This window comes from Zea mays, chromosome 3, assembly GCF_902167145.1.
Source record: "Zea mays cultivar B73 chromosome 3, Zm-B73-REFERENCE-NAM-5.0, whole genome shotgun sequence".
NCBI lineage: Eukaryota > Viridiplantae > Streptophyta > Magnoliopsida > Poales > Poaceae > Zea > Zea mays.
This window is the reverse complement of record NC_050098.1, coordinates 107306109-107333668: the sequence shown is the minus strand read 5'-3', so window position 1 is coordinate 107333668 and position 27560 is coordinate 107306109. Positions and strand designations below refer to the sequence as shown.

Here is a 27560-nt window from a genome sequence, read left to right as displayed (position 1 = left end):
CAAATTGAATTTAGTTCCATAAGTTTATCATCAGAGAGTCCTGAGCTGCTCATGACCGTGAGCTCGGCTAGTATACCAGTTTTACACTCTGCAGAGGTTGCGCATCTTTACCCACAAGTCATGTTACCCATCTGCCAAGGGATCACGACTTCCATACACCTCTACCGAGGAGGCGAGGCAGGGTAACACTACGAGGCCTTTACAAAGTTCCACTAGCTTCAGAAAACCCGCTACAGTTTATAGGAAGCTCCAATGCAGGGTTCTTGCCTGACCGCCATCGCAGCAAAATCAACCAAGGACCTCCCTACACTGACCACTCCCCTACTGCCCTTGCCCCTTTCAGGTAAGGTAGTCCTCCACTAGCTTTCCTAATTAGTCAGCCAAGGGCGTCCATAAACCCTTGTGGTAGCACTGTTTTCCCGGGTGGTCTCTCCATGTTCCAATTAACATAATGATCTTATCATGAACAGTGATAATAAACAGATAATAAAAGTGTGATAATGAATAATGTATCTTCATACCCAAAACCACATAAAGCACTAGCAAGTACTACCCAAAAAGTTCAGTGGTAAACAAGGTATAAAGATAATCAAACTAGGGTAATCTATTGGGTCCCATCAAAATTAACCTATGCAGATCATTATGATTAATCAGAACATGAGTAGGTAAAAAGAAGTGATCAAGGGCACAACTTGCCTGGGACTTGAGATTCCAGGTACCAACTTTCTCGTCAGATGACACGTGTCCTCACTGCTAAACGTAGCAATACAGACAAACATGGTATAGGCAAAAAATTAACATTACGTCAAACATAAAACTGTGTAAAAGTAATCTACGCTTTGCTACGAGATCGTAGAAACAAGAACCACTAAATTCGGAGCTACGGTTATTAAGTTATGAATTTCTGAAATTATTTAGTGCTTAGAATAGATTAATCCAAATGAATAATTTTAATTCAAGTTTCATGGCTAAACAGTGTTACTGGTTGATAGAAAATATTAATACAAAATTAATGCCACTGGAATGAATTAATTTAGAGTTAAAATGAATTTAATATGAATTATACAAGTTTATAGAATTATTTATGCATTTAAAATCAATTTCTAAAATTAATTCTCTAATTTTACTACTTTCTGGACTGCGCGCCGAATTTCTGGAAAGTGCAGGGGCTGGCTTGTAAGTTTTCCTAGACTCAGTGAATAATTATAATGGACCGCGGGTTCTAATCTGCAATTCCAGAGGGGCTCTCTATGCAAAAGTGCACCGCGAAGGGGTACGGTTAGATCTCGGCCGCTAGATCTGATCTGAGCGGCCCAGATTAGATCGGGATTTTAAGTGAACCAGTACACTCCCGTGGCCTTCGGATCCAAGACCAACGGTCACGATCTGACGAGGTATGCATTAAATCAAGACCGTCTGATCCAAAAACAAGCGCCAGGATCTAACCTATCCAAGCGTTATTCCTTATCTAATCTACGCCGTCGAATTCCAAAATAGCGGTCATCGTGCCACCCCCCACCTCCAGCCAGGGACGGTGGCGGCGCTCCAAGCAGAGTGGCGGCGCCATGGCCGGCAATAGCCGCCAAGCACCCAAAGCCGCAATAGTCTAATCTAATTAGTGCTACACGTCCAAGAGGTTAAGGCGAAGACTACTGGATATGACTTACTGGTGGTTGTGACGGAGGCAAGCTCGACCACGGCGTGGCACGGATCACTGGCACACGCAAAGCACCGTCGACGAACACGGCGAGCCCAGTGGTGTTCTTCGTCCGAGGAGTCCACGCGCGCAAAACCCGCGGCCACGGAAACCCTCCCCGAATTCTCCAAGGTCACCAAAGGCATCGAAGGTAGGGAGCGACGACGACGACAGCTCCTTTTCCCCCCGCTGGGCGAGCAGTCCACGGTGGGCGGACTGGGTTCCAGGGGGCACAACATCGACCAGGGGTTGTGAGTCGAGGAGGGGTTGCGGCTCGTTATATAGGGGCATTTTCCTGGAGTTGTGGCAACAATCCCGGCGACCTAGGCGGAGGTTGTTCCGGATGGTGCGCACAGAACGGCGGAAGGGCTACGCAGGGACGAAATTTGTTCAAACCTGATGCGTAGTGAAGACGGAGGTAAGGGGGAAGGTGACTTATGTGCTCGAAGAACCGGAATCGGGATGGAAGTAGCACAGCCGCGACAACCTTGGCGAAGATCCAGCGCTGTTCGTTGAGATTCCAGTCCGCGGTCGCTAACAAGGAGAAGAAGCCAGATCTAACCAGTGGGCCCACCTGGCAGTGCCAGAACGCGGACCTGCGCGCGGGCGTTTCGGGGTTGGGAGGTTGAAGAAGCCCTGACGCCAGGGACCCACACGCCATTGTCTTAGGTGCTTTAGAAAGCAGCTGCCGCGCGCACAGTTTCTGGATTGAGGGGCCGACATGCGGGCCCACATGCAAGTGTCTCAACGGCAAATGCTGGCGCGACTAAGATAGAGAATGGGCCGGCTGGATGAAACAGAGGTGGGCCGAGTGAGTGGATTTGGCCCAAGATGAGTAAGTAAGTTCCCTTTTTATTTTCTGTTTACCCTTTCTCATTTTAAATTTAAATTCCAAATTCAAATCCTGTGATAAATGTTCCTCAGATTAAAAATACAATTTGAACATACCCAATCTGTGATGAATTTATTTATTTATAAATTTATTTTGTGTTATATAATATTTCTTCCTCCACTGCTAAGTTCTAGATTTTCTTTTAATTTCTAAATTCTCCTTTGGAACTTTAATATATTTCTTTTCATATGATGTTTATATTGTCACAAGATGCACACAAAAAATGAAAACCAGCATGATGCATAATTTAGAGACATATATCTTATTAATTATTTGTTTTTTTAATATGGTGTTCACATGTGATGGTGCATAAAGGTCACAAAATACTGAGTTCATCTCTATCTTCACTTTTACACTTTTGGGTATTACACTGATTTGCGCGGGTGAAGGTGATCGGGTGCTCAGACCATCGGTACGGGGCGGCAGGACCGGTAGCCGCCACCAGTATCTGACGATCGTTGAGCTTTTGTTGTCTCTTGCTTTCCTGCGACCCGTGTCCACCGAAGATGACGTTGACTTCTCTGTCAGCGCGCGGGAAGGCTCCACCTCCTCCCTCCTATTGCTAGGGTTGTCGCGGTTCTCCTGGTCCTCCTCGCGGCGGGGGAGGAGGTAGAGGTTGGAAGGGTCGGCCGTTCCCCACGGAATGCTTGAAGTCTCTGCAGTTCCGGAGGGTGTGGCGCATGTCCTTGTGGTACGGGCACTGGGCGTCGAGGATGTCGTCCAGCGTGTGTTCGCCTCCACGAGGTCCTCCTCAGGCGTGAGAGGCGGGCGGTCCAGCGGCGTGGACCCCTTCACGAGGCCTCTTCTCCCAGCGCTTGTCGGGTTGCTGGTTCGTGTCGTGTCGTGGTGTTGTCGGTGCAGGCTTTGCTCCTCCGATGAGGTCTAGAGCTCGTTCATCGGCGGTGATGTAGAGGTCGGCTTCCCGAAATAGCTGCTCCGAAGTGGTCGGCGCCTTTTGTAGTATGGCTCGGACGAAGGCTGAGTCATTGGATCTCCGGTAGAAGTCCTCGATCTCTGCTGCTTCCGCGACCTCGGGGATACGATTTCTCATGGTCTGGAATCTTTTGAGGTATGACCGGAGAGTTTCGTCCCCCCGGCGCTTGATAGATTTGAGGTCCCATGGTTGCGCCGGTTTGTCGGAGAGGGATTGGAAGTTGGCGGTGAAGCGCCGACTGAAGTCGCTCCAGTCGTCGATGCAGTGTCGGGGTAGGTGTCGCAGCCATTGCAGCGCATCTTGCCCAAGGACAATAGGAAAGTACGCGGTCATCACATCCTCGATTGCCCCCGCGGCTCGGGCAGCGGTGGTGTATACGGCCAGCCAGCCTCCCGGATCTTGCTTAGGTTCATATTTGTCGACGTTGGAGACCTTGAAGTTAGGGGGGCATTGAATGGCCCTGAGGCGTGGAGTAAGCGCCGATACTCCACAGCTGTCTTCTTGTCGTCGGTGATGATGTCTTTTCCGGGGAGGGGAGTGGTTGTCGTGGTGCCTTGACCGTCCCTGGGTGGTGCCACCAGTTGAAGTTGTGGCCGACTCGGTCCTGGTGGCCTGACTCCATGCTGGGATACCGTGATCCCGGTCGTACTCTTCCCGGCGACGAATTTCGTTCTCGTGTCAACGTTCGCGCGAAGCATTGATGGAGCTCCGTGCGTCCCGCCGGTTGTTGATGGTGTGTCGTAGATCGTTCGGCGGATGAGCGAGGGGTAGAAGGTGGTTGGCTGCTTGAGTGAACAGCCGCCGATAGCCCTCGGCGTCGGGAGTCCGGGGGAGGCCATCAGCTATCCGAGCCAACACTCCATCGACTTCACTCGGCGTGTTCGTGACTCGGGCGAAGTCGGGGTTCAGGTTGCGTCCGAAGAGTGGATTTTCCCGACGTTGCCTCGTTTCTTACTCGACCTGTTCTTGAGCCTGCCGACGGTCACGTCGTCGAGAGTTCCTTCTTTCTCTGAGGACCCGTTCTTCTGGAGTTTCTCCCACTTCTGAGACCTCGTCTCCCGGTACGGGCTGCGCCGGATCCCGTTCTCCGGCCTCGTGATGTTGCCAAATATTTCGGTGTCGGTTCCTCCACTGGCGAGACTCTCGATGAAGAGGTTCTTCTCCTGGTGCAGTTGGTTCATCGTCGGAGATAGGATTCGATTCCACTCTTCCCCCGATGAAGAGGACGTCGGGGTAGAATGGAGCAGCTGTCGCGACGATCTTCTTTATGTCCTCCTTTGAGGACGGAGGCACAGAAAGAGCAGCTTGATGACCCTTGGCCTCATTCGCTTCTTTTCTCCTTGTGATCCGTGTCCATTTTTCCGTCGGAGAGGTGGACAGCGGTGTTCTCCGGGTAGACGGACCCTCAGCTACTAGCTTGTTGAAGGTGATCTTTTCTCGGAGCGCTGGAGGTTGCGTTTTTCCCTACTTTGCTCCGATTTTCTCGGAGATCTTTGAGGAAGACTTTTTCTCCGGTGGATCCGCGATGCGATGAAGAGTTCCCTCCTCATCCGCTACATACGAGATAGTTCCAAAGCAGTACACGGACCCGGGACGGAGGATGATCTTGTGCTGGAAGGTGACGGCCATTGAGCTAGCTTGGATCAATGACACAGCCCCTACCTGGCGCGCCAGCTGTCGATGTTTTGGGTCCGACCGCGCACCCGGGGTTGCCCTTCAAGGTGCTTTTTGGAGCAGGACGGTGTTACCGACTATAGCTCAATGGTTCGTGCTGGATGCATGAGAAGCAGTGGATAGTTGTGTACAGGATCGGGCCGCTTTGAGATGTGTAACACCCTACGTCCTGGCGTGAGTACTTTATGTGGTGGGTTACAAGGAGGTTCTCTAGTGTTGGAGACGTAGAGAGCCGGGTGGATGGCTAAGTAATGAGGTAGATCGTCTTGAAGGGGTGCCCCCTAGGCCTTATATACTCGACCGTGGGGTGTTACATGTGGATATGATAACAACGTGCACCTAAGTAATAGTGAACTGACTGAGTCTATCTTCCTATAATTCAGCCGACCCATCCCGCTCGGTTCCGATGTACGGGGCTCCTGCGCGGTCGGGTCACTATTGTGATCACTGCTCGAATTCGTTGGGCCGTCTGGGCTTGCGTCGATCTGATCTTGCGTCGATCCACTTCACTAGGCGTTCTTTCCCAGGCCCACGAAGGGATGATCTCGCGAATTATTGGGCCCACGGGCCTTTCGTGAGGTCTTTTATCCTTCTGGTGGACTCGGGGGATATCTGTCCCCCACAGTGTCGTGGCCCTGCCTCCTCAGCGGCTGGTACGCGTCGCCTCCTGACTCGCCCCCACGACGTGTGTAGGTCTTCATGGTTATGGCAGCCACCCATGCCTCCTATCCTTTCTATCTGCTGGTGAGGTCACTCCTAGTAAGTTAGCTAGAAAATTTATTAACCGTGTGATCGCTACCCAGCCTATTCCCACCGGTTATCCTTAATCGCTTGGCTTGGCGTGTAGGGATGAGCTATGTCCTGCTGTCATGCCTGTGGTTTGGTTGCAAGATTTCTAGATCATGTGGAGATGTATTGTGGGTCCCATGTATTTCTAAGGATACTCAACATGTGATCTGGTGCAGGGGTACTTTAGCAGTAGAATTTGTGTGTCTCTCTCATCATGGGGTTTAATTATGATCTAGTAGGTCTACTAGAGTGGAGTTTGAAATGACACTAACCAACATTGTTATAGTGTTTTTCATTATTTGTTAGTTATAACAATGTATCCATCCTATGTTGTGCTCGGTAGATGTTAATTTAGGAACTATAGGATTAAGGTAAAATATTCATTTATTGTCACAATTAGCTTTGTGTAGTCATCGAAGGAACATGTTAATGATTTTGCACAATGTTTTGGGACAGGAAATACTAAACTAGGTGTGGCATGAGGAGGGAACCATCAGCATCAGTTGAGGACCTGCCTCCTATAGAGAGGTAAGCATACTATTGTGTCATTGTAATTTTGTACATGTATTTGTTTTTAGCATCAGATATTTAGATGTGAGTTTGACATATTACTTTGAAATTGTCAAGCCAATCTCTTATTCGCAACATGCATTAGGTTTGTGCGATGGTGATCATTTTAGTTTATATATAAATGTGTTGTTCTAAATGTTGAACATCAGAGCATGAGGAGGACACCATCAGCATTAGTTGGGAACCTACCTCTTGTGGGGAGGTAAGCATACTGCTATGCCATTGTAATTTTGTACGGGTATTTTTTTTGCATCGGATATTTAGATGCAAGTGTGACATTACTTTGAAATTGTCAGACCAATCTCTTCATCGCAGCAGGCATCAAGTTTGTGCATTGGTGAACGTTCCAGTTTACGATATGCAACTGTGTTGTTCTAAATTCCCAAACAAGTGCAATTCCTGATTCCCTATTTTACCATGTGATTTTATATATCTTTATACAAGTCGCAGATCAAGCTGTGCTTATTAGCAAGGCATATATTGTGTGTCTCATCTATGAATTGTGATCGAATTTCATATATGAGATTGATGAGTTCAGAACCTTTTTCTTTCGAGTTTGTGGCTTCGTCTTCTCTCCCTCTTTCCATTTTCTTCTTTGGGTTAGTGCTACCCACATGACATGGCTTTGGTATAAATGAAATTATACTTTTTTGGTATAAATAACATATGTTTTTTGAGTGTTCATTTCTCTTTTTTGTGTTAGGGTGAACAAGATTGTAGGCCTAGAAATGAATTCCTGCTGATAGTTACCAGTGAAATTAGTTTGTTAATATTATCTTCTAATTTATTATTTCTGAACAATTGCCAGTAGTACCTAAAGTCCAGTAAAACTGCCGCTCTAAATGGAACCGGTTAATGGGCCGAACTAATCATAGAATCAGTATGATTTTCTCGAGATGAAGCGACAAAAGAATAAAAGGGTTGCCAATGTTGGATTGTTCTTTCCATGGTATAGTGTTGTTGCTACACACATATTTTCTTTATTACTTGTTTATAGGATTTTTGTCTAATCAGTATTGTGTACTAACATTTTATTGAATAATTTATGTGTCGTTGTAACGCACGGGTAGTGTCTATATATATATATATATATAGGTATAACGGAAGCCTTGGGCTTCCAATAGTTAATGGACGCCCTGGCCCCCTGCAACCTGGTTCAACCCAGCGCGCCGACTCAACCAGGCTGTCGGGTGCGCCACCCGCCCCACGTCTGTGAGCGCAAAAAAGGAATGCATGCATGAGTCAAACACGTTCCCATGCATGCGCGTAAATTTAGGAAAGATATGTGTGGCGGTTTCTATTTTAAATGCTTTATTTCCTCCATAAATTTAGAATCGCTGCAACATCCATGCAGCTAGACGCGTGAGGACCATTTTATGATATATACTGATACTGAATATGCTACACTGTGTAGATAATTATGCAATTCGGTATACTGCGTAAAAATCTGTTACCAGCTGCATGCGCACGAATTTATAATGGAAAGAATGTGCAATGAAAGGAAATGAATTGCATGCATAGAAACAAAAAATTGTAAATATAGGATCTCTCCAACAGTCATGCAGCTAAACACATTAGAACTAGTTTAAGATATATACTTATACTAATTATACTACACTGTCTAGGTATTTATGCAATTCGGTACACTGCGTAAAAAATCTAGCATGTTGTTCACTGGTGGACGCAACTCAAGGTTGGAGCGTAAAAACCTTAAGTTTTAAGCATAAAATCCCTCAAATTATAAGCGTAAATACCGAGCTAATGTGAGAGGTTGAAAGCTCTATTTTTATGGCTGATTCGAAAAACAAGGCGGTCGCATGCATTCGGTTTCTATTTTTATATAGATCCAAAAATTATGGCAAAATGCATGCATGAGTCAAACATGTTCCCTTACATGCGCATAAATTTAGGAAAGATATGTGTGGCAGTTTCTATTTTTAAATGCTTTATTTTCTCCATAAATTTAGGATCGCTGCAACAGCCATGCGGCTAGACTCGTAAGAACCATTTTATGATATATACTGATACTAAATATGCTACACTATGTAGATAATTATGCAATTCGGTATACTGCGTAAAAATCTGTTACCAGGTTGGAGCGTAAAAACCTTAAGTTTTGAGCATAAAATTCCTCAAATTATAAGCATAAATATCGATCCAATGTGAGAGGTTGATAGCTCTAGTAGGTTGTTATTACGATCCTATTTTTATGGCAGATCCGAAAAATATGGAGGCCGCATGCATGCGATTCTATTTTTATACAAATCCAAAAATTATGGCAAATCATGGGAGTTTCCATTGCATGCGCGTAAATTTTGGATTATATTTTCCTTTCCAGTTCATGCGCGCAAAAAATTGGATGACATGAGTCACATAGATTATAAATTCTTATACAACGTCGCATAAATATTTATAAATCTGGCATTTACGAACATAAATGATTAGATTTTTTATGGTAATTACGAACATCATAAATCAAGGAATTGTCTTTTCAATGTGCATGCAAAAAATATGCATGCAGCAAACTGATATACGAACTTCGTGTTCAAGCATAAAATCGTATAGTTTTTAGCGTAAATAATACATGTGGTAGGCATAAAACACAATAATCGAAAAGAAAACACAAATCAGAGGAGGTAGTCGCCGGAGGACGTCGACGACGACATAAGCACAGATGTATGTCATCATTCGGGCCGCCCGAACTGCGCAGGATTGGAGGATGTCATGCGCGATCGTCGTTGCGCGCACCTCGCATCTTCCGTGGCCGCTCGAACCTCGCGCCTCGTGTGTCGCCGTCGCTACTCGCATATCGAGGGGCGTCGCTTGCTCGCCGGCCTTGGAAGTGCCGCCGCCTCGGGGCCTCGGAGACGCCATCGCTTGCCCGCACAAGGGCACTGCCGTCGCTCGCCCTCTGGATCGGGGAGACACCGCTGCCGACCTGTGAACCGCCGCCTCTACTCCGGATCGAGGAACCGCCGCCACCGCACGTCGAGGTCGGGGAGCCGCGGCCACCGCAGCCACTGGCCGGGGGACCACCATCGCGCGCGCTATCGGGCAACCGCCATCGTCGCACGCGCCGTCGCTAATGAATCGGGATGGGGCGTGAAAAACTGAACTCTAGCACTCCGGATTTTCTTTTATAAACGTCTGGACCTGGTTCGGATCGACCGAATTGCACTGCCTAACATGTGCTTCCTCTAGTTATTGTAAGCTCAGGGCTTCTAATATAATATATATATATACACACTGATTTGGAACTCAATCCAAACGTGCTATTAGTTGATAGATGTAAAATGGTCATTTTTCTATTAAAGAACGTTACGGGCAAATTTCATTAGTAATAATTTGATAGTATCTACCATATATTACAAGGAATATTTTATACGCACCAGTTTCCACATTTAAAGAATAAAAGACTAAAATTATATAAAAATGAGGATCTGAATCAAGGTTACAACGGCCTTTTTGTGTTTTATACTCTATAGTGTATACTTAAGCACAAAATGGAAAGCTCGTAGCAATTTAGGTATTGCTTTGGTGGTGATTCCATCGGTAGGTAGCTTATTCTCGGGTCTAGAGGTACGCAAGGATCGGAGTCACTTCTTTTAAGTACACACAAGTGCATAAAAACGAAAAAATTGCTATTTTAGCCCTTCTAACGTGGGCTCTCTGCTATTATGTGACCCTCTGTCTATGACTTGTGGACCATTTGTGTATATGATTTATGGGTCTGGTGGTAAAATAGAGAAGTCCACAACTGAGAGTGACAAAATAGCAAATTTCTCACAAAAACGGTAGAGGTGCATGGCACAGCTAGGGCTGAACGAAATGCTCGTGGATCGCTCGGTTCATGGTCAGCTCGACTCGGCTCGGATCAGCTCGTTTGAATTTTTTCACGAGCTGAGCTAACATCCTAGCTCGGTTCGTTAACGAGACAGCTCGGTTCATTAACGAGTCAGCTCGCGAGTTAAACGAGCTACCATATTCCAGCAAAACGAAATTATATGCATATCATTTACAGAATAATTGATGAACATGTTATATATATGTGAGGTGTCTATGACTATGAATTAAACTAATGATTAATGAACTATGTCTATGTATTAATTTGGTCTATGCAAATATAATTATGGATTAAACTGATGAACATGCATGTGAATTGTGAATTAATGAGTGATGAATTGTGCTAATTTTGTGTTATATTGATATGGTTTATGAAACTATGAGTATAATTACTATTTTCTATTGTTAAATTAGTTTTAAATTAACTAAAAAATAATTATTATGTACATTTTATTTTTTTTTTCTGCTCTGGCTCGCGAGCTAAACGAAGCAGCTCGAGCTCGTAAACAAGTCAAGCCGAGCTGACTCTGTAACTCGTTACTTTAACGAGCCAGCTCGAACTCGGACGAGCCAAGCCAAGCTGGCTGGTTATCTACCCCTGGGCACAGCCACAGCATTAGGACTAAAAACCGTAACCGAAACTCCCATAATAAAGGCCTCACAACCGTATCATTTTCGTAAAAACAACATCATTTCTAGTTTTAAATTTTGAATTTTAAATATCTATTAATACCGTATTATAGTAGTCAGTAAATAAATTAATAGGAAACCGGAAAAAATTTCGATATACCAACAATTATTTTTGTATAAACAATATCGTTTCCGATTGCTTCGGATCGTTTACACCCCTGTACAGCAAGGTCAATTTCCCTGGACGGACGGACGGATGGTCATCACGCTGCCGTGCGTGGAAGGACACAATAACCACACAACATCAGCATCGAAGCCTCCGCTGAACTTGTCGTCAATGTCCTCCCATCTGTAGAAACAAAGAAGCATCCGTTGAATTCATCGTCAATGCACTCTATCTGTTAGTGAAATTTAGCCACTTCCATTTTAAAGATAAATTTAACGTGTTCTGTGATAGATTTATCATATTTTTTTCCAGATTGGTCAAGATAAGCAGTCTATTCTGGCGTGCCATCGCTGACTCTGATTTGGACTGCACCAGTGCACCTCCTGCCTGCCTGCCTAGTGCTTCCCTGAGAGCCGGGACCTTTCCAGCGCCCCCTGCCTGCGATCTGCGTTGTCGTCTCTCTTGTCGGCGCCCGCCCCGCGGAGAAGACGAAGACGACCCTCTTCTTTCTTGAATTGAAGCAGAACCTGCAGCTCCTCCCATGGTACGGTTCCACGATCCCTTCCCACTCTGCTCTTTTCTCCCGCTGCTGTGGCTGTGGAGCTGCGTCGTCTTTATACGTTTCTTGCCGCGTCGTCAACGAATCCAGGATTCCTCCTCCCTTTCCCTGCGCGACGAAAACTGTTTCTATCTATCTATTTATTTATTTATTTATTCCTTCACAAAGAAAACCGCTGCTCTGCTCTGCTGCCACCATCCTTTTGATTCCACGGCCTCGGTCGACTCACCAATTCCCATACGTATTCTCGTCTGAAACAAAAGGAAAGAGCGAAAGAAAAAAAAATCTTCCCTTAATTTCAGCTGATCGGCATGGCGCAGGGAGCAGCAACAGCCGTAGACGGCAGCGGCAGCGGCAGCACCGCCCGTCCGCCGGCGGCGCTGCCCGGCCTGAAGCTCCTCCGTCGTCTCCTCCTCGTGGCGGTGGTGGGCACGGGTTTCCTGGCAGTCGTGGTACTGCTCTCCTCCTCATGGCGATACTCGTCATCCATGCTCCCTCGGGTCCCCGCGCCGGACGTCCGGCTGCCCGCGCCGGCGGGCGGCGGGAAGGTGCCGCTGGAGCGGTGGGCGCGGGGGTCCGCGTCCGCGTGGCACAACCTGACCGACGAGGAGCTGCTGTGGGCGGCGTCGTGGCGGCCCGGCGTCCGGCGCTACCCGTACCGCCGGACGCCCAAGGTGGCCTTCATGTTCCTCACCCGCGGCCCGCTGCCGCTGGCGCCGCTCTGGGACAGGTTCTTCACCGGCGCCGGGGACGCGCGCCTCTTCTCCGTGTACGTGCACGCCACCCCGGGGTACCGCCCCGGCTTCCCGCCGGCGTCCGCCTTCTACCGCCGCCTCGTGCCCAGCCAGGTGCCCGCCCGCCTCTTTCTTCTCCGCGTACGTTTCAAGTTTCATTCAGTTTTGCAAACTAATACGTAATAAATAAACACACACACACCACAACACAACCCAACACAGGTGGCTCGGTGGGGCGAGGCGAGCATGTGCGACGCGGAGCGGCGGCTGCTGGCGAACGCGCTGCTGGACCCGGCGAACGAGCGCTTCGTGCTGCTCTCCGAGTCGTGCGTGCCGCTCTACGGCTTCCCGGCGGTGTACAGCTACCTGACGCGGTCGCGGGAGAGCTTCGTGGGCGCGTTCGACGACCCAGGCCCGCACGGCCGGGGCCGGTACCGCGCCGGGCTGGGCCCCGAGGTGACCGCCGGGCAATTCCGCAAGGGCGCGCAGTGGTTCGAGCTGGACCGCGACCTCGCCGTCGGCGTCGTCGCCGACGGCCGCTACTACCCCAAGTTCCGGGACCACTGCCGGCCGCCGTGCTACGTGGACGAGCACTACCTGCCCACGGTGCTGTCCATCGAGGCCCCCGCGCGGATCGCCAACCGGAGCGTCACGTGGGTGGACTGGTCCCGCGGCGGCGCGCACCCGGCCACGTTCGGGGAGGAGGACGTGCACGAGGCGTTCCTCAGACGGCTCACGGCGCCCGGGAAGGACCAGGGCAACTGCACCTACAACGGCCAGCCGGCGGAGGTGTGCTTCCTGTTCGCCAGGAAGTTCGCGCCCAGCACGCTGCGCCCGCTGCTCAGCCTCGCACCCAAGTTGCTCGGATACGGCTGACACTGCTCTGCTCTGCTCTCAACCTGAAATCTGAATCTTCTCCAGTGATTGATAATTGATTGGTATAAATATGTACTCTAGACTGGACGATCGTCATCCATCATCGATGTATAGATGTAGCGAAACATCATTTTTGGGCTCAACTGGTGTTAACACCGATAGCAGCAAAGAGGAGAAGAGACACGGGAAACTGGACAGCCGGAAGAACGAACGAATGTTATTCAGTAAACTGTTGTCCCACAAACGAACGGAACACAACTATTTAGACTACCTCTAGCAAGCTTACTCATTTTATTTTATCTTCTATTTTAAATTTTACTATGTTAACAGCGTAGTTTACTGTATAAAATTGTGTTTTGTGTTTATCTTCTATTTTCAATTTTACTCTGCGACCAGTATAATTTACAGTGTAAAACAGTGTTTTGTGTAATCATGTGAGTAACCTGCTGAACATAGTCTTATATGTGTTCATTGTAACCATGAACTCATACAAGTACAACCCATTATGGCCCAACAAATTTTATATCCAATCATCGCTCTCGCGTGTGCCGTGACTCCCCGCCATGTTCTTTCGTCGTGTCGCCTGTCCTTGAGTGTAGGGCTAGAAATGAATCGAGCCCGGCTCGGCTTAGTGTGGCTTGGTCACTTAACGAGCCAGACTCACCTCGGCTCGGTCATATAATAGGATGTGACATTAGGCTTTGCTCGGTCTTGTTTAGGCTCGCGAGCCATCATAATAAGTCACATTTAGAGCATAAATTAGTTGGTTGCTCGTGCGTTGCGATGGCTCACTACACCAAAATAGTGAACTTCCTAGAGCCTAAACCCTAGGAAGTTAGCATTAAACTCTAGCAAGTTAGCTAAACTCTCGAAAGTTAAGCTATCTCGTCGGAAGTTTGGCTCTCGAAATTTTTTTGTCAGAAGTTAGCTTAACTTCCTAGAGCCCTCTAGGAAGTTAGCTAACTTCCTACAGCCAAAGAAGCCTCTCGGAAGTTAGTAGGTTCTCGGAAGTTAGTAGCTTCACGCCGTCAGCTGACTAACTTCGTATGACTAACTTCTTACGGCTGACTAACTTTCTACGGCCTAATTGGCCTCTAGGAAGTTAATTTTACCAGCATTACAAATGTTGTTTATTTTTATTTTACACCACATTCCACAACATAACAAATATATCAATAGCTATATAGCACAACATATTTTCACATAAAACATCTCACACACAATCACATAACAATATTTAAACCCATAGTCTCATCAGTTACATCACAAAAGTCTCATCCATAGTCATAATAAGACACATCTCATTCAGTACTAATAAGAGACAATATCTCATACATAGTCATAATAAAAGTCTCAAGTATCAGAACACAATAACATGGAAGCTCACGGTCGCCGATCACCATCGGGTTACAGTGACGAGTGATGGTCGATACCTCCACTAGCGAAGAGGGTTTCGACAAAGTCTGACCTGTCTTCTCATTCATGCATCGGCAAGGTAGCTGGAGGGGTCTAATATACATGTACAAATGATATTTGCTGAGTTACATCATAATATAAGTAACAACAAGTAAATGATGATGAATTTGCATACCTGATGTTCGGTAGGTAGAGATGTAGGTGTAGGTGGAGGTGAAGACCAAGGATAATGAACGGGAGGTGGTGGTGGGGGCACCGGGACGTGTATCCCTTGGGCCTGTGCTAGTTGCTACAAATTTGTCGAACTCATTTACAGCAGCGTTTTAAATCAACTGAAATAAAGTATGGTTTAAAATAATTGTACTTTTTGAATCTTGTATCACAAGTTGCATCCCTATTTATTATTGCAATTGATAATGTAGGCCTATCTTAAACTACATATATCTTAAAATACAGTTTGCTCCATCAACAGAATATAACGGGCATACAAATTCGACTACAAACCAACACAGATGAATCGTGATATGATATTATAGGACCTACCTTGATCATTTGTCGGAAGCCTCCTGACACAAGGAACACATCAATATTATTGGATTTTAGCTTCTTTACCAAATCAGCCATTCCAGGAGAAATCCTGCAAACCAAAAGAGAGTTATGTTGATAATCTTGTGAGCGGACTAAGAAATTGTCCGATGCTGGTTTGTAAGTAGAAGCACAATAGTTAAGTCTATTGCTGTGTGGGGAAAACAATGTTGAGAGAGCTCTCTCTTGGTTTTTAAACTATACTTCAAGAAATCTTAGGGCACTACAACAAAAGGCATGAGGCAAATTGGCCAAATGATAATGATGTGGTTGGCTGCACAAGTTTAAAGTAGTAAAAAAAGTAGACTCAATGTTGGAGGCTATCACATGAGTAGGGTCTGGAGATGGGATAAACCGCCCCCGCAAATGCGGAGAGAATGCTTGTGTCACACCCAGTTTTGGAAGGCAAATCTGTTGGGGACTTGTTCTCAAATGCTATGAATTAAGAACAAGGCAACACAAAATGTTAGTGGTTAAAGACATTCGTCTTTCGAAGCATTATTTCCTTTAGGATATAATGATCTTCAGACGAAAGTCATGAAGTACATACCTTCATCATTTCGACATATAATAATGAAAGTAGAAGCATACACTACAGGAATCCTGAAGATTCCCGTCGGCCGGATTAACTCCCGTCGGCCAGACGAAAAGCCGACGGGAGTTAGTTAACTCCCGTCGGCTACAGGCCAGCCGACGGGCCTTAACTTAACTCCCGTCGGCCCAGACACAGGCCGACAGGAATAAGGTAACTCCCGTCGGTTCTGACAAAAGTCGACGGGGATTAGGTTATTCCCGTCGGCCTACGCTCTGGCCGACGGGGATTAAATGTTTATGAACCCGCGGGGAGCACCCCGCGTGGGCTCATCTCTATGTTTCTTCCTCTCTCTCTCTCAAAACCGCCGCCGCCGCCGTGCCGCCCGTCCCCGCCGTGCCCTCCCGTCCACGCCGCGCCCGTCCTCGCCGCCGCGCACCCGGCCGCCCGTCCCCGCCGCGCCCGTCCCGCCCGTCCCGCTGCCGCGCCCGCCCGTCCACCACCGCCGTGCCTGCCCTCGCTCATCCCCGTCGTGCCCCACACCGGCGCCGGGCCTCCCATCGCGCCCACAAACGCCGCCGCCGCCACAAGGGCCGACACCACCCCCAAACGTCTCCTAGAGCGTCGTCGCTGCCTCCTCGAGCGCCGCCGCCGCGCCCAAGCGCCGCCTCCGCCCCCGATCGCATCTCCGAAGTGACTACGACACCCACGTGAGTTAAAGATGTTAATGCATGGGATTGTGAATGTTAATTTTGTGTTTACATGTTTATTTTAGTTGGTTTTTTATGGCTGACGGGAGTTAACTTTCATGTGATTAGTATTAATTTAATAACACATGTGATTAGAGTGTGATTAGAGTTAATTTAATATCATACGTGTGGCTTCATGTTAGGTAAGTATTAATTCTATTATTATAGTAGATTTAACTTATACTATTGAATTGTTAAATTTGATGTTATTTATTGATTAGATTTAACTTATACTCTTCAGCGACACGCACACGTCGCTCAAGAAAAAAGCCACTCAGTAAAGCCTCGTCACGCGATAGAGTGAGAGGCTAAAGGACTTTAATCATGCCACATGGAGATCGGTGAGTGTAATATATTAACTTATCTCATATAACTATTATGTGTATTGTTAATGTTTTTGTGTAATGCAGGAATTGGGAGGACATGTCCTTTGACGGCAAGGGACACCACACTCAGGTTAACCTTATGTTGGGTTCTCTTTGCCGCCTTCACTACCCTGGTATAGTGAAGGTGTCAAACGGTGATACCGAGGATGAGGTGCTCGTCAGTACCTGGGACGAGTACAAGTTTAAAAAGGAACGAAACCACACCGACAGACAACGACTTGTGCGTAATGACTTTTGGGTATGAATTCTTTATTGTTTTTGTTATGTTTCTTAATATTGTAATTCTATGACTTATACCATTGTATTTGTATTCTTTATGTTGTAGCTTCGATATCGGTTGCCTGACGGAGAGGATTACATGGGGCACGCTGAACGTGTCTTCCAAAACAATGCAAAGAAGCTGGTGAAGGATGGCATATACTATGCGAGAATTCAGGCTACAAACCTGTATTTTCAAAAGCATCCAGAAGAAGCAGGCCCTTGAATAAAAAGGAAGGGTCCTCAAAGATATATTTGACCGAGGATCAATATCGTTAGGTTAGTATTCAATTTGTTTTACCCTTTATATTGATTGTTGTGATTGATATAATATGTAACATTGTGTGTGCAGGTGATGGTTCCATGGATGGCGCCCGTGCCTGATGCGTACTATGCTCGGTGTCGATATTGGGCTTCCGAAGGCTTCCAGAAAGCGTCAGCGCATCACAGACAATGTCGAGGAACCAATCCTAACCACAAGTTTGGCGATGACGACATGATACAAAAAGCTAAAAGAATGGTAAGTTTGATCTAGCTATGTCGATCAGCAAATAGTACGATTGCTTATGAATGTTTTTTGTTTATACAGGAAGCTACGAGTGGCCAAAAGCCTAGTGACATTGAGGTCTACCAGGAGGGCCACAAAGGACCAGACCCAAACAACCCTGACCAGCTCTGTAGCCAGACAGCCACAGATCGACTGGTGAGTTTTGGCCCAAAAGTACAAACATTCAAAGTATAGAAATTCCTGCATTTGTAAGGTTGTGAATGATGTATAGGTGGCATATGGGGAGGAGATGGTTCGTCGCCATGGCCCTGACTTCGACTGGCGCCATGAACCGGTGGATCCCTCGGTGGTGTACGCAAGTGGTGGTGGCAAAGCGTATGGACGGTAAGCTCTAACTTATGAAATTATATTGTTGACACTAAATTGATTATGCAGTAATCACATTTTTTGAATACTTATAGATACACACTCTTCGACGGATTCATTGACTCATCGTCGGTGAGATCTCAGAGGACGAGTTCGTCTTCCCGTAGCTCATGCTCTCGTCGACCGAACGAGCAGGAGTTGGAGATTATGAGGATGCGTGAAGAGATGAGACAACAACGCGAATTTATGGAGGCTTGCAATGCACATAACCAAGCAATGTATCAAGTGAGTACAAATAATCCGAACTCTAAATTATTATATTTCAATACAACATCTTCAATAGTAACACATATGTTTAACAGTTAATGCAGCAACAGGGCATGGCAACAAATTTTCCACCGCCACCACAATGGAGCCAGTTTGCAAACACACCAGCTCCGCCGCCACAGTTCAACACCCCTCCGACACATATACCTGCACCTGGAGATAAGGTATGTTTGATAACTCTCGATTAATTTATACACTTGTATATTTTTTGATATTTGTATTAAAAATGTTGATATTTGCTAACTTGCATAGGTTACGCCCGAAGCCGGTGGTAGTGGGTCTGATCCCGCAGCAGGGACTGGATTTATTGACTCGCTCTTCGCGTTCCCTCCTTCTGGTGGCGGCAGCGGTCATAGCTCTAACCACCCAAGTGGTGGTTATCTCTAAACACTTGAACTCATGCTCGTTATGTTTTTTAACTCGTGGACGTTATGTTTGTGTAAACACTTGATCTTAACTCGTATCTGAAATGTTTGTGTAAACACTAGATCTTAAGTTTGTGATGTGTGAATCATATCAATGTGTTTGTGATGTGTGAATCATATCAATGCGTTTGTGATGTGTATGTTCATGTGATGATATATATGTTTTGTCATATATTTGTGATGTGTATGTTCTGTGTATGTTATGTGTGCAATTGTGGAGAAATATCTAATTTAGTGTTGCTGTTGCAGAATTATAGGTTAACTCCCGTCGGCCCAGTTAATCCTCGTCGGTTTGACCATAACCGATGGGGATTAACTATTAACTCCCGTCAGCCCATTTAATCCCCGTCAGCTGACCTGGCCTACGGGAGTTAATAGTTAATTCCTGTCTGCTGGTAGGGCCGACGGGGATTAATTAATAACTCCCATCGGTTGTCCTGGCCGATGGGAATTAGCCATAACTCCCGTCGGCTAGTTAGTGGCCGATGGGGATTAATTATTCCCGTCAGCGGCCGACGGGAATAACCTTATCCCCGACACCTGACGCCTGTCGGCTGACAACCGACGGGAATAAGCATTAAACCGATGGGAATTACTAATTCTCGTCGGTTTAATGCTTATTCCCGTCGGTTCTTGGCCGAGGGGAATTAAGCGTTTTCCTGTAGTGATATGAAATATGTAAAATAATATGAATAGTCATATGACATCATCAGAACATTTTTATTACTCTCATGAATAAGCATGAACAATATCGAGTTATATTTGTACCCTCGGCTTGACAGAAGGTAAAAATCCAGGTGTGACGTGCGAGTAAATACAGGTCAGCGTGAATAGTACGGTGTCACTGTTCATCTATTTATAGGCACAGGACGCAGCCTGTGTACAATTACATTCATTCCCTTGACATTTACTATTGACTTAGGGATAATCTATCGAGGACTAGACAACCTTTTCCCCTTTAAGTCGGTTTCATTTTCCATCGCTAAGCCGAAGCTTTTTCACGGGTAGCTTCGGCACTGGTTCATCCTTCTTCCGAACCGTGCTCTTCATATCATATACAACTTCATCCCATGTCCGAAGGTTCCTGTACATATATTATACTTGGAAAACATGTTAGTCATGTTTTTGAGGACCTTCGAAAGACAAAGGCCCCCAACAGTAGCCCCTCGCAGTATTAATTTGTTATAACAACAGATTTAGACTACGACATGAACAAAGGCCTTAAGCCGAAGGTCCGAAAAAACACCTTCCCTTCGCTAGAATAGCAACAGTCAATGACAGACGGGGCCCGCCAAGTTGCAAAGCACTAGGCGTATAAATATGAACCCACAGCGGCAACATTTGGTACACTATTTCTGCTATTCGCGTTATTTTCTCAAATTTCTAGCTCTTGCTCAATAGCTCTCGCCTGATTTTCGAGTTTTTAGAGCTTTGGTTTAAAGGCGTTCTTGCTCCAAATTTGAGGAGAAGAAGATGAGTGAGGAGAAGAAGATGACTGAAGAGAAGAAAATAACCGAGGAGAAGAAGTTGTATGAAGAGAAGAAAGTTGCAGATCCTTTCGTCGTTGGGTTTTATGAATCCATGGCAAAAACGAATACAAAGAAAATTACTAAGGAGATCATGGAGGGTTTGTCTGAAGATTCTGATGACAGTGATAGTTATGACGTGGAGAGTGGGGATGAAGATTCTGAGGATCGGCCCTGGCGGCGAAGTCATACTATTTTCGGAAAGTCGACTATCAAACAGAGCCATATTGACGCCATGAGGGGGTGATATTTTCGCGACATGTCTATTGTCAGAGTTGGAGGAGACAACACTGCCCCTGCTCCTGAGGAAAACGAAGTGGTTATTTATCGAAGCTTCCTGAAAGCAGGTCTCCGGTTCCCACTGAGCAAATTTGTGGTTGAGGTATTAAAGATTTTTCAGATTTTTCTTCATCAGATTACCCCCAAAGCTATAATTAGGATGGGGATGTTTGTCTGGGTTGTAAGAAGCCAGGGGCTGGAGCCGAGCGCGAAGTGCTTCTGTAGTATGCACGAGCTTTTATACGAGACGAAGGCTATTGGCAAAGAACAATACCACAACAACTTCAGCTACTACGGGTTCATTGCCCGCTCTAATGCAAGTTACCCGGTGCCAACATATCAGAAAAGATGGCCCGGAGCCTGGATGGAGGAGTGGTTTTATGTTAAAAATGATCTGATTAAAAGGGAAGACATCAAGGAAATTATCCAGCGCCCCATCTGGTCTCGCTTCGGCCTCCGAAGACCGAAGGTGGATATTGAAAGCGATGTTGAAACATGTCAGAAGGCCTTTAGTACTGTTTGCGCCTTCATTGGCATGAGGGATTTAATTCAAGAACACATATCCTTCAGGGTGTGGCCACTTGTGGAGAGCTGGGATATGCCGAAGGAGACTACTGTTGAATCCAGTAAAGGTGGCCTAGTCCGACTGAAGTATACCTTCAGATTTAGGGAGAAGTTTGATGAGCCAGATGATGACTGGTTGAAATGTATTGAAGCTACCAGTGACGAGCTGCTTGGGACATATTCCAAGGCCGAAGATGATGCCTTGTCCGTAGCCTTCGGGGGCCAGGGGAAGAAAAGATTGAACAGGGTATTTGATGCAATCGGCTTCGTATACCCTGACTATCACTACCCGCAGAGAAGGCAAGGGAAAAAGAGAAAAATTGTCGCTTCGGCCACCACTGTTGTGCCAAAGGGCAAGAAAATAAAAGTTCTGACCCACCGGCCGCGATATATTGAACCGGCCGTAGTGCCTGAATTTGACGAAGGAACCTCTTCAACTGCCAAAGCAAAAGAAGCTGCTCCGATTGTGCAGAGTGCTGAAGAGTTGATTGTAGTGCCGAAGGTGCCTACAGTCGGGCCAGCCGAAGCTAAGGATGATAAGGCTGAAGAGCCACAGGTGGAAAAAAATAGTGAAAATGCCAGAAATTCTGAGCCCACCAGCTGAGGCAAAGTTGCCGAAGGTGCAAAAAGCTCCTGCCACAACTCCCAAGAGGAGAGGATGGCCAGCGTGCTGGATGCTGTCTTGGAGACCACAAAGGCCTTGAGCCCTGGACCTACTAAGAAAAATGCTGAAGCTGCCAAAGTCCAAGACGAAGCCGAAGCTGGGCCTTCAGCGCCCATTGAGACAAAGGATGTCGCGCCTGAAGATAAAACCGATCAACAAACTTCAGATACCGGTATGGCAGCAGGGCAAAACATGGCAGAAAAAGCAAAATCTCCTGTCCTCGAAGCCCTAGTTGAAGATATTGATTATATTTTTCGACATGCTTCAGGGAAAAAATTATCCGAAGAAGAAACCTTGGAAGCTAGACATTATGCCCAAAAATTAAAATATCCAAAGGAGCCTTAGTGTTTAATGGCACTAACGAAGATGATTTCCTATACTGTCTCCCGGATAGCAAAGAAATATCCGTTTGTCGGGAGATAGCTAAAAGTATGGGATTTCCAAAGCTTGAGGAAGGCCTTTCGGTTATGTCGAAGGATGATCCATCTGATAGCCTCGCATACAACAGTATAAAGGTATAGAAGTTAACTTTGAAGTTAGAAAATGAAGTATTTTATTGCCATGCTCAATTCTTTTTTCTTCTTTTGCAGGGCTTAATTCTTAGTAATGCCTTGAGGGCACAAAAGAGCGCCGAAGACGAAGGTTGTACAATGGCTCTTAACAATCTTCGCTCAGAGGTGATTGAACTGAGAAACGAAGGTCTAGAGAAAGACAAAATTTTGATTTCATTGGTGAGTAAAATAAAAGAAGACGAAACTAAGTACAATGCTCAGACCAAATCCCAAAAAGCTGAGGTTGAAGAATGTGACGGAACCTCCCAAGTCATTAGGCCCACCTACAGTTGTCCTTGTCCAACGGACTTCGGGCAACCCCGTAGGTGCACCTGATCACTTGATAAGTTCGATATCTGAAATCTTTAACTTTCCCAAGAGCGTTTCACCCGTCACGCAGATATTACAACACATTGGAGGAACGAATAAGCGGAAGCAATTACAGTAACTTAATTTACATTAAAAATATAGAAGAGTGTTATTATTACATACCAGTAATATATAAGAGTGCAGAAGTAATATTATTACAAACCCGGGAGGCAAAAACCCCTCTAGCTTAACAGTAAAGTGTTTTTAAAGGGAGGACAACATCCTCCCGAGGCTTCACTCTTGAGCTTCTTCCTTCGGCACCACCTTAGAGCAGAAGCAACAAAAGTTTGCTGCTTCCTCACCTACAACAACATGGGTTTGGAAACCCTGAGTACGAAGTGTACTTTCGCAAGTCTTACTCGTCAAAATAAAAGACTCTCAAGGATATGCTGGCTTGAGGGAGTCAAGGTAAGGCTTAATCAAGAATCAAGACTCTGTTTGCAAAAATGCTTACTAATAGTGGATCCTTAAAAATCCAGTTTTATTTGCAAGTTAAGTCATTACCTGATCCTAGAGTTCTTTTTATCCTAGTTCAAGCACTTGGCCTATACTAGCCATCTTCTTATTAACCCTTCTTGTTCACTGGAATGCTACGTGTAGGTCAGGGACCAAGTCTTCATGTCCGAGAAGTAACGGCGATCCAAATCAATTAATACTCAGCTAAGGATCTCCAATCACACGACATATGTAGCACTTAACACTTGCATATGTCAACTCGCCACCGGGGTTCTTAAGACCAGATCAGGTTCACGCCAACCGAGAGCATAGATACACCACCGTCCAGCCTCTTGCCACGGAGGGTACACGCTACTCTCGCCATCTCTCCACTCCCATTGTGTGTTGTCTTATTCTAGTATTAGTCTACCCGAGGCAAAGCTTACCCATGATGAGGCATGTGACCAGTTAAAGGGTCCTCGATCATCAAGCCTACATCAACAAGGTCCTTAATCGACTCAGACGGAGACACTACACCGAGACTCTCTTCTCGCGCAAGTCACCCGCCCGATCTCAGCTTTATCATTTCAACCCAAAGTTTGGTACCTGACAGAGGTACATCTTTTCCGATGTTGAACCCATCATTGACATGATGGATCCACCATCAAGTTTTATTTTTGAAAATCATCCCTTCCCACTTGAAGCATCATCTTTTGTTGAAAACAAAACATTTTGTTTTTCTAGAGCAAGACTAAGCATCATAAAAACCTTTTCATAAAATAGGTGATCAAAGAAAGGTAATCAATCTTCCAAGGAAGGAAATGCAGCGATTGTTTAACACACAACTCCTATCACCTAATGCATCAAGTAAGTGAGAAAGATTTTAAAATAGCAAGGAGGTGGCAAATGCACCGGGGCTTGCCTTGTGTTATAGGAGAGTCGGGCTCTGCTCCACAAATATCGAAATAAAAGCAGTTCCCGACAGGTGGGTCTTCAGGTGGTCATGTAGCTCTTCCTTCTTCAACCTCTACTTCTTCTTCGTTTTCTATATAGAACCATATATAACCATGAATGCTCTTGTACTGCTTATGAAAATGCAATGATAAAAAAAGTACGGCATATTAAGTCTTGAATACAATTTTCCTTCACGGTACTCCAGGAAACTAGGGTTTTTGGCGTCAGTATCTTATTTCATAGGGAGGTACTACTTAGAAGATTAGGGTTTTGGGGTTTAGGTATCAAACATTGCCCAAATCATGTCAAACTTCACCCAAGGTTTCTAAATATCATTTAAAGATTATCCAAAAAGTTTGGTGATTTTTGGAGTTACTAAATAATTTCTAAAATTCCAGGAGTATAGGTTTTAGCTATTTTAAATACTTCATAATTCCTGGTTTGGACTAAAAATCTTAAAACTATTTTTATTAAATACTATAGAAATTTAGGAGTCTAACAAAACTGGTCTTGTATTTTAGCATTTTTATACAATTTTCTAGAAATTCTATAATCCTGGCAGAAAAAGAAAAAGAGAAAGGATCAACAGTATTGGGCTCATTTCAGCCCAAGTCGGCCTGCAGAAGGGAGAACACGCACGCGCCCGCGTTGTCAATTTTGCGCAGAAGAACTTGGCGATTTGAATAACTTGAAAAGGGGTCACGACACTATTGCTGCGTTTCACTGACAGCTACAAAACCCCCCTGGATTTCTATTTCTTCACAACGTCTGGTCCACGACGCAGCACAGCGACAGACCGAGCTCTAGTGAACCTGTACCGGCCAAGACACGCAATGGCCGGTGCTCTAACTTGGCTGATACCTAATTCAACATCTAACAAACGTTTCCCCTCAATCAATTGCACGGTTCGAGCTCCCAACCTCTCTGCTCATGCTGACCGCACGATCAACGGATAACACAAAGTGTTCCGGTGATCCAATGGGTTCTAGCTTAATCGGTCGAGTCGAGAAGCATCAGGGGCACATAAGGGTACTGAAACAAGAGAGCAGAGGACATGATCGGACCTGTAGCATGCTGGCCACGGCGAGGTGCTCACGCGACGATGTTTAGACCGTTTGGGGGAAAGGGCAATTGGGCTACTCTGGTGGACAATTGGAGGCAAGTGCTAGTGCGTTGGACGCGTAATTACCTAGCGGATTTGACGGCACACTCAATTTATAGGATCCGGGGGTGGTGGCCCATGAATTGGAGATGGCGCAGTGGCGGCCGGAGAGAAGGGGGTGCACTGGCGCAAAGGATTGGTGGCTTTCACTGTGGCGAGGTCACCAGCGGCAACGAATACACCTAAGACTAGTTACTGCGATGTGGTAGAGCACCGAAGTACGTGGCGCACGGTGGATAGGCGGCTAACTCCGGTGAGTCATCTGAATCGGCCGCGAGTCAAGAGAACACGGCGGCCGAGGCGGAACAGTGGCCTCAGTTCATCCACGATGCGATATTTCTTACCCTTAAGAGTTATCTGCACCCCACAGAGCACGAATCGCAATGGCAACGAGGATCACGGTGCGGGATCACCGGTGGCGAGGGAATCTGAACCCATGATCTTTTTCAGCTACTGTACCATGGGAAACTTGTTCAAAGCGCCTGACATGCAGAATTGCAGTGCCTAGATCTCGGATTTTTGTGTGAGAACTTGCTAATTCATCTGTAACAGTTTTTCTATATGAATCTTGCCCATTTGCTTATCTCCTTGCATAAGAATCGAGCCCAAAGTTCCTTAGAAATCACTGTCAGTCAGTGTTCAGTCTCAGGGTGGTCTGATAGCCAGACTTTAGGGCTAATTATCTCAACTTTTTGGATGTCAACAATGCTTAATTACTTAAGCAAAGTTGTACTCCTACAGTAGCTCTACAAGTTTGATGTGTTGACCCTAGGTAAATTCCTTATATTTTTAGAAATACAGGGCTCCAAAGTCAGCCCTGTTTACTGGTTTTGGACTTAGGCATATGAGAGGTATAGAGTGGCTTTTTGCAAATAAGCCCAAATCTCATGGTTTGATTTGCAAATCCTCAAATGTGTGAACCATATGATTTGAGGTGCCCAAATACCTTGGTTTTTGCACTTTGGTCCAAAAGTGTACAAATTTACACATAGCCCCTAGGGTTTCAATTTAGGGTTTTCCAGGGTCTTTTTAGGGTTTTTAACACTTTAGGGTTTTGGTGCTACCCAAGTCCATTAAGTATGATATCTTATTATCATTTCTAATGGGTTTTGAAGTTTTCTCATGCTTGGGCTTCATTGTCACTCCTAATCCTAGTTTAGGGTTAAGTACCCTACCCTAGGGTTTCACCACACATCAAGTCATATCAGTCCAACATTTTTGAACTTTTTACCTAGTGAATGCACTCTAGGTGTGACAAACACATGATATGCTAATGTTCATGATGTTATGCTCAAGTTTTAGTGATAGTAACACCAGGGGTGTTACAAAGACCTTCGGAGACAACTGGTCGAAGCTAAGGAGAACTGCGCGCTCGCACAGGCTAACCAAGAGATTAGTGAATATTGGAAGAATAAACTAGAGAAAAATGTTAAAGAACTTCGCGAATCCAAGGAAAAGTGTTTTGAAAAATCCTTGGATTGTGTGAAGAAATTTAAAACTAGCTTCTCCAAAGTGGGCGCCTATTCTTCTGAAGAAAATTTTATCCGAGGCAACCCCAAAGGCGTTATTGAATGGATAAGTGGAGAAGTTGTTGCCTTCGAAGAAATCTTGAATGATCGCGGGGATATTTGTGTGTTTTCCGGCGCTCGGGGAATCTCAGTTATTCTAGAGAAGGTCAGATGTGATCACGTTAAGGCTATAGCCCAGGCCGAAGCTGCCTTCTCCTTAGACGATACGAAGGATCCTTTAGCCGAAGCAACTTTAGTGGGCGGGAAATTTTATTCTGATGTCTAGGTGAACGGTGGCCGAGAGCTGGCCAATGAAATTATAAAAAAGAATGAAAAAGACACACACGACGCCCGGGAAGAAGCAAAGCAAGCTGAAGAGGCCGCTGAACGCGAAAGGCGCATAGGTATTGCTTTTTGGCTTCAGTACTTGCTATGTAGCTTTGAACTAACAGTTTACTTACTACAGCTGAACTATCTCTGCCACCGGAGCCGTAAAATCCCCTAGCTGATCCAGAGATGAAGGAAGCACTGGATATTATAAGCGTGGCGAACTCCATTATCTATGAAGTCGTCGATAAACTTTTGAATGAAGTCACAGAAAAAGTCCTTAGAGAAGAATAGATTTTGTTGTAA

General features: G+C 45.8%; 1 protein-coding gene across 2 annotated transcripts; it reads left to right on the top strand.

The window, feature by feature from the left end:
• Positions 1 to 11239: 11239 nt before the first annotated feature.
• On the top strand, positions 11240 to 13768 carry LOC103650305 (glycosyltransferase BC10). Of its 2 annotated transcripts, XM_020550260.1 has the most exons (3): positions 11240 to 11738; positions 12074 to 12601; positions 12710 to 13768. In XM_020550260.1, exons 1-3 carry the CDS (start codon positions 11736 to 11738, stop codon positions 13361 to 13363), a joined length of 1185 nt encoding a protein of 394 aa, XP_020405849.1. In that variant the 5' UTR covers positions 11240 to 11735; the 3' UTR covers positions 13364 to 13768. The 2 variants fall into 2 exon arrangements, with proteins under 2 accessions (XP_020405849.1, XP_020405848.1); XM_020550259.1 differs by having other exon boundaries at positions 11240 to 12601.
• The last annotated feature ends 13792 nt before the right edge of the window (positions 13769 to 27560 follow it).